Raw genomic sequence first — 7766 nt, 5'->3', positions numbered from 1 at the left:
CTAGATGGCCTCTAGGCGCCGAATCCCTCCTCATCCACGGCGGGGTGCGGGTCGGCCTTCCCGAGCGGAGCCTCCCCCGCCGCCGCCGCCGCCGTGCCGGAACGCGGCTTCAGCGCCCGCGACCCTCTTGCAGAAGCCGCGCGTAACGTGAGGAGGGGCGCGCGCCAGTGCACGGAAGCGGCCGCCGGGCTGAGCCACGCGGCCGCGCCTCGCCTTCGGCAACCCGCAGGGCCAGGCGGCCGCGGGCGAAGACCCCCCGCGGCTAAGTGGGCGCCCGCCCCGCCCGTTGGCCGCCGTCCGGGGCGGGACTTGCATGCGCGCGGCGGGAGGGAGGGAGGGAGGCAGGCAGGGAGGCAGGGAGGCTGGCCCGCCGCTGGCCCCGCGCGCCTCCGCCCCCGCGCCGGGGACCCTCGTGGGAAGGCGCCGCCGCCGCCGCCGCCGCCGCGGAGCAGCACGACCAGGCAGCCGGACGCGGCGCCACTCGCGCCCGGCCCCCACGCAGCCGCCGCCGGCCATGGGGCAGCCAGGCGACGCCGGGAGCAGCAGCAGCAGCAGCAGCAGCGCGGGCGGCCGGAGCAGCCGCCTCCTCCCGGTACGCGGGGCCGGCCGGCCGGGGGGGGGGGAGGGTGGATGTCAGCCTGCGCGGAGAGCTCCAACTTCGGGATGCTGGAAGGTGCCCCCGCTCGAGCGCGCAGAAGTTGGCCGACGGCGAGGATCGATTCCCCCAACTCCGCGGCTGGTCGCTCGGGGGGTGGGGGGGTGGGACGCCGAGGCTCCGCCGAGAGAGAGACGCCTCCGTTGCATTGCATCGCATGGGCCTGGGGGGAGGGGGGCGGCGAGCGGATGCCAACCGGCCCCCGTGCTGGGGGGGGGGGGGAGGGAGGGGGCATGCAACAGTTTCAGCAGCAGCCAGCCCAGGTTGCTGGCCCCGATCCAGGAGCCGGCTGACTCAAATCCATCCCAGTCCACTGGCAGGAAGGCCGGAGCGGCCATCCTGGGCATGCTTGCCCCCCTGGACGAGCAGCCTGATCCTGGGCCGGGGGACTGGAAAAGGGGTATGCATAGGATTGCCCCCTGGCCTCCCCCCCTCCCTCCCTCCCTCCCTCCCTGGTAGTAAAGTAGACCACCAGCAGGTATTTTGAGGAAGGCGATGTGGTGCAGGAGGAGAGGCGGAGGAGGGCCCCTGCTCTGCGGGGGGGGGGGGGCGGGGGGGGGCTGAGTCGACATTGTCCAGCTCTGTCCCCAAGTGGCAAAATGCTCAGGAAGCAGGCGCAAGCAATGCATGAACTTTCTCTGGGTAGGGCCCTTTTGAAGTCGTCGGGTGGGAATCCCTCTGGGTTTTCAGGGAGATGCAGCTGGCTACCTGCCCAGGTTGGAGGTGCCCAGGTGCAACCCCCCAGAGGGGTCCCAGGCAGTGGGGGAAGGACTTGTGCCCCTGCTTACTTGGTGGCCAGCAAAGGATCAGTGTGGAAGACCCGCTCTTCTGGCGTTGTGGGGAGAGGGCTGATCTGGGAAACCAGGGAGACCTATATTCAGCTCTTCCCCAGCAACTCACTAGGCAACCTGGGACCAATCTTACCCAAGCCCACCTTTCAGGGATGTTGTGTGGATAAAAGAAAGAGGAGAAATCTGTTTGTGGCCTGGAGTTACTGAGAAGACAAGTGGGATAAAAAAACAACAACATGAATTGAATACAGAGATGTGGATGGAAGTTACTCCCAAGGAAGTGTGCCTCTAGTCTAGCGGACAGTGTGGCCCTGCAACTTCAAGCAAAGAGTTAGGTTTGAGTCCAGTAGCATTGTGGAGGCCGAGAAGAGTTTGGGGTAGGATATTTCAAGCTGCCCTGGTCGGACAGACACTTCACACGAGGGCACCAGGGCAGCTAATGCCTTTGCCCTTCAGGATGGCATTGTTTTCTCTCGCAGGAGGTGAAAGGGTTAACCAGTGGCACTGGCATCTTTGAACTGGTCTTCCTTTATTTCTATCCCACCTCTCACTCCAACCGGGGAACTCCTGGTTTAGCCTCACAACTACCCTGTGAGGTAGGTTAGGCTGAGAGAGACCCCAGGAAGATCACCTGGGCAATCTCCTTAGTGGGAGTGAAGGGCCAAGTCCTAGCCTGACCCTTCAGCCACTCTGCCACGCTGGCTTTCTGGGCAGGAGGTGAAAGAGTTAATCAGGGCCAGGCCTGTATTGCATTACTGGAAATGGGGAATCTGTCTTTTACCTAAGGGCGCAGGAGAGCCTGTTTAATAGTTGTTTGGAGGGGGGGGCATTTTTTTAAAGCAAATCATACGCAGGGGCTTCTGGCATGGGCACAAACTGTAGGCTGATTAGGATTTCCAAAAGTCATCAGACCAAAGGCAGGTTAGGATGGCACTTGGTGGCATTTACAGGACGGCATCTGCCAAAGGTGATCTGTTTACAACTGGGAAAAGGGGAAGGAATGAGAAGGGGGGGGGAGGTTGTAAATTTTGAGCGGAGGAGAGTAGATTCTTCTGCAGAATCTATGGAGTGTAATGTAGAGTTTGGAACACGCACACATGCACACCTGCCATTGTGTTCATGCTACCTGACCCCCCCCCCCCACACACACATTTCTTTTAAGAAGTGTTTGTGCGTTAGAAGGCAAATGTGATTGGCCAGGTCTATTTATAACCAATTCAGGCCTGTGATGTTTCAAGGGCAGTTGGTGTGCTGTGTTGCGGGTGGGGAGAGGGTGATCTATTTTAGGTTGAAGGCTGACATTTGGCATTACGTAGATGGGAGGATAGGGAGGTCAGAGGCCCACTGGCGTGCTGGAATGTGGGTTGGGTAACGCACCCGGACAACGGTGAACCGAGGTGCGTGCGGGATCATTTGGTAGGGACCCAAGATGTGTGTTGCATCTCACGGGAGAACAGAGGGCAGTCGCCTCTCACAGCCGCAGAGGGGGGGGGCTTGATGGAATACAGCGAGGGATCATGTCCCTAATCTCTAACCGCTTGCCTGTCTCCGTCTCCCCCCAGAATTTGTTCCTTTTCCTGCTTTTCCTGGGCCCTTTCAACTGCTTTGCAAGCTACAGCCGGGCCACCAAACTCTTCTACAGCATCAGCGAAGGACTGCCTGCTGGAGTCCTCATTGGGAATGTGGCCCAAGACTTACAGCTTCAGGGGGTGGTAGAGGAAGAGGCTGGCTTGGACAGGAAGCAGCAGCTCCCCCCACCACGGGGGAAGACCCCGCTCTCCTTCTGCCTGGCCTCCCAGGGATTGGGCAGCTTGTACGTTAACCTGGACAACCGGACGGGCGAGCTGCGGACCTCTGCGCAGGAGATTGACCGGGAGGCGCTGTGTACGGAGGATAACATCGGGTCTTCCGCGGTGGCTTCTTCCTCCACTTCCCCGCTGCTCTCTTCAGAGTCCTGCTCACTGCTGCTGGATGTGTTGGTGTTGCCTCAGGAGCATTTCCGCCTCGTTAAGGTGAAGGTCGCCATCCATGATGTCAACGACAACGCGCCGTGCTTCCCCGCCCCACAGATACACCTCTCTGTGCCTGAAAACTCGCCCGTCAACACCCGCTTGGCCATCGAGCACCCAGCCGTGGACCCGGACATGGGGACAAACGGGGTTCAGACCTACCACCTGCAAGATGACTTTGGCGTTTTTACGTTAGACGTAGAGGAGAATGAGAACGGGGAAAGGACACCGTACCTGATCGTCATGGGCACTTTGGATAGGGAGGCCAGGGATGAGTATGTGACCCTCATAAGTGCCGAGGATGGCGGCGTCCCACCTCTGGTGGGCAGCGCCACCCTGACCATCGGCATTAGTGACATCAACGACAATTGTCCCCAATTCAACGAGACTCAGCTGAACGTCACTGTGTTTGGGAACTCTAGCCTTGGCCTGCGCATCGCCGCTGTCCGTGCGGCAGACGTCGATCAGGGAATCAATGCCGAGATTTCCTACTCCTACAGCCAAAAGGTGCCGCAGTCCTCGCGCACTTTGTTTCACCTTGACGAGAGCACGGGCACCGTGAGGCTGGCCCAGGAGATCGATGGGGAGATGCCTCGTCTTCACAGGCTGAGCATACTGGCCAACGGGCCCGGCTGCATCCCAGCGGTGATCACTGTGGTCGTCTCCATTGTAAAAGTTATGCTGAGACCCCCCGAAATAATTCCTCGCTTCATAGCGAATGAAGCCGAGGGGGTGGTTAGCCTGAGAGAGCTGGAACCTGCCCACACACCAATCGCTTTTTTTACCATCAAAGACCCAGATGAGAAGTACAAAGTGGACTGTTCCTTGGAAGGGGACGGCCCGTTCAGATTGTCCCCATATAAACCGTACCACAATGAGTACTTACTGGAAACTACGAGGCCTTTGGATTTTGAAACTCAGAGGCACTATGAAATATCAGTGGTTGCCTGGAATTCGGACGGGTTCCGTGTCACCAAAATAATTAAAGTGAATGTTCTGGACGATAACGATAACTCGCCTGTGTTTTCCCAGCCCTTTTTAGAGTTATCTATTGAGGAAAACAATCCCCCCCATGCTTTTCTGGCCAAGCTGCACGCAACAGATGCTGACAGTGGAGAAAAAGGTCAAGTATCTTATTTCCTCGGGCCTGAAGCCCCATCATATTTCTCTTTAGATAAAGCCACAGGTGTCCTTACGGTTTCCACCCAACTGGATAGAGAAGAGAGGGGAAAATACCGCTATACCGTCAAAGCGGTAGATTGTGGAATGCCTCCCAGAGAATCAATCGCCACCATAACCATCTCAGTATTGGATAAAAACGATAACAGTCCAAGATTTATTAATAAGGATTTCAGTTTTTTTGTACCAGAGAACTTTCCTGGCTTTGGTGAGATTGGAGTTATCAGTGTCACGGATGCAGATATAGGGCAAAACGGGTGGGTCGCCCTTTCTGTTGTAAATAGCAGTGACATCTTTGTTATTGACACGGGCAAAGGTGTGTTGAGGGCCAAAGTCCCCCTGGACAGGGAACAGCAGAGCTCTTACACCTTGTGGGTTGAAGCGGTTGATGGAGGTGACCCTCCTTTGTCCTCCACTGCAAAAATCACTGTCCTTTTGCTTGATATAAATGACAACCCACCCCTGGTCTTGTTCCCTCAGTCAAATATGTCTTACCTCCTTGTGCTCCCCTCTACCCTGCCCGGATCGCCAATCACAGAAGTCTACGCGGTAGATAACGACACAGGTATGAATGCAGTTATAGCATATAGCATCATCGGGAGAAGAGGTCCCCGTCCAGATTCCTTTAAAATTGATGCCAAGACAGGCAACATCACTCTGGAAGAGTCGCTCATGCAAAACGATTATGGCCTCTACCGACTTCTCGTGAAGGTTAGCGATCATGGCTACCCAGAACCACTCCATTCCACGGTCATGGTGAACCTCTTTGTCAATGAGACGGTGAGCAACGAGAGCTACATTGAAAGTCTGTTAAGAAAGGAACCAGACATAAATATCGAGGAAAGAGAGCCACAGATTTCAATAGAGCCTATGCACACGCAAGTAGAGTCGGCGTCTTGCATGCCAACCTTAGTGGCCCTGTCCGTAATAAGCTTGGGATCCATAACTCTGGTGACTGGGATGGGCATCTACATCTGCTTGAGGAAAGGGCGGAAGTATCACCGAGGAGAGGAGAACTTGGAAGTACAAATCCCGTTAAATGGAAGACTCAGTCTGCACATGCTCGAGAAGAAACCAGTGGAGATTTCTAACATCTGATGGCCCCCCGCAAGACCATCCCCACCACTGAGACAGATTTCGAACAATTACGAACTTCCCGAATGCGGAATTGTCGGCTGCAGCTACAATGAAGGACCAATAATTTATTACTTATTATAAATTGTACATAGCTGTTTACAGATTTTTTTAAAGGATAAAGAGAAAATCATATTCCTTGTACAGCTTTTTAAGAAATGAAATTTTAGTGCTAGCAGCTATTAGCCTTGTCTGAGAAGACATGGTCATCGCAAAACCCAAGGCTGGGGAAGGGACGTGGCAGGTAAGAGAGATGACCCGTTCTTTGTCTTCATTCCTAGAAGTCATTTTTTGACCACAAGAGGGCATCAGCCATTCCTGTAAATAAGACCGTCTAAGAGAAAAAGGGAAAGTTTATTTTAAAATGTATCGTTTCTTTTTCTAGGGAATAAAAGGTATTGAAGTATGGGTTTGAGGCATAATAAAATGTTCTATTGTACATAATGCTCTGTTGTACATATGAGAAGAGGATGATGAGAAAATATGCACTGGCAAATGGAAACAAAATGTTTTATTACCTCAGTTGTTGTTTCCTTAAGGCAAGGCAATTAAGGAAGTGCAATTCCTTGTGGGTGGGCACCGTCCCCGTCTGAGGTTACTAAGGGAACCAAGAGGCTTACTTTCTGCTGCATGCGGACCCTTGAAGGCCCTTCACCGGCTCTTATGAAATAACTGTGGCATTTCTTTCGGAAAAGGAAAAATGACAACGGGGTCCGAAGAGGTTTGTGGGATTCAAGGAGGGCGAGATGGGATGTTTCTTTTTCTTTTTTAAAAAGTGCATTGGTTAATGCTTCCTGCAGGGCCTCTCTGTGAGGCCCCGTCAAACTTTCTGGGCACCTATGGCCAAGAAGTGTCATGCTGCCAGGGGTCCCCTAGGCCAATGGCCTGATCCTTCAGAATGTCACATGCAAATGAGGGTCTGCTGCATCCTTCCCCCCATTGCAGAGTATGATCACTGAAACACACACAAACCAATCGGTGGGGAAATACTATTTCGAATGGACTGTCTCTTAATGGAGAGTCCAATAGATGAGCTATCCAAATGTCCATGGACCACAATTATCATGAGTCCTAACCAGTATCATCATAGCAGGGGCTCATGGAAATTGTAGTCCATGGACATCTGAAGAGTCACCATTTGGCCACCCCTGCAATAGACCCCACCCCCCACCCCAGTGCAATCCATGCATTAAAAACATGTTTCTACGTGAATTTCCCTTCTGATTTCACATCGGTTTTAGCTGGAGATTCTGGGGATCAAATATGGGACCCTCTGCATGCTAGGCAGATGGTCTGCCACTGAGCCTGTGGCCTCTCCCATCCCCTCCCCTTCTGAGTCCCAAAAGGGTTCTGTAGGAGACAGAAAGCAAAGCCACACTATAAACTGATGAATCTGAGACTTTCCTTCCCCCAAGATAGGTACCAAATGTTGTCAGAGCCGATCATGATAACCATTCATTTGGTGTGACACGACTCAGATCTTCCCTTGCAGCATCCAATAGCATGCAATGGATCTCTAGATCAGTGCGCACCACGAACGCATCCTCATTCCAGATTAATTATTATTGATCCGGTAAGCCCAGTTAAACCCCGATTTGTCACAGAACCATCGGGGAGGCTTTAAACTTTGTTAGTAATCCCACCCACCCACACCCCCGTTCTTAATGTGATATTCCTGAATTAGATCATTGAGATGCAATTGCTTGTCATTTTCAGTAGGCTGAAAATCCAGTTTTATGTGTTAATTATTGCTACTCTGGATGGGTCTTGTATGTGAGGGTGCAAATAATTTTTAAAAAATCTTTTGGCCCTCTTTATAAACGTACTCTTCTGGATTGGGTCCGGAATGCTCCTTTTTATTCATTTTGGAAATGTATATGGTGCCTCTCTTAGAGACGTGCTTGAAGACTTCCTAGACATGTACCCCTGTCTACCTGTACAGGTGAAAAACAGAGGCTTCTGATCAGAAATGCACACCTTTAACATTCATTAGGTAAA

At 53.4% G+C, this 7766-nt stretch overlaps 1 protein-coding gene across 1 annotated transcript; it reads left to right on the top strand.

Moving 5' to 3' along the window:
* Positions 1-344: 344 nt before the first annotated feature.
* On the top strand, positions 345-6926 carry PCDH20 (protocadherin 20). The gene is made up of 2 exons (XM_077344128.1): positions 345-592; positions 3009-6926. The coding sequence occupies exons 1-2, from the start codon at positions 515-517 to the stop codon at positions 5730-5732; spliced, it is 2802 nt and encodes a 933-aa protein (XP_077200243.1). The 5' UTR covers positions 345-514; the 3' UTR covers positions 5733-6926.
* Positions 6927-7766: the final 840 nt, after the last annotated feature.

This window comes from Paroedura picta, chromosome 6, assembly GCF_049243985.1.
Source record: "Paroedura picta isolate Pp20150507F chromosome 6, Ppicta_v3.0, whole genome shotgun sequence".
Classification (NCBI taxonomy): Eukaryota; Metazoa; Chordata; class Lepidosauria; order Squamata; family Gekkonidae; genus Paroedura; species Paroedura picta.
Note: the sequence above shows the minus strand (reverse complement) of the source record. Positions and strands in the feature narration are given on the sequence as shown.

Bases quoted from the DNA above. Each gene is read 5' to 3' on its own strand.
- PCDH20 (XM_077344128.1), top strand. From the start codon at position 515: ATGGGGCAGCCAGGCGACGCCGGGAGCAGCAGCAGCAGCAGCAGCAGC. The intron at 593-3,008 runs GTACGCGGGGCC...GTCTCCCCCCAG, and splicing joins GGAGCAGCCGCCTCCTCCCG to AATTTGTTCCTTTTCCTGCT.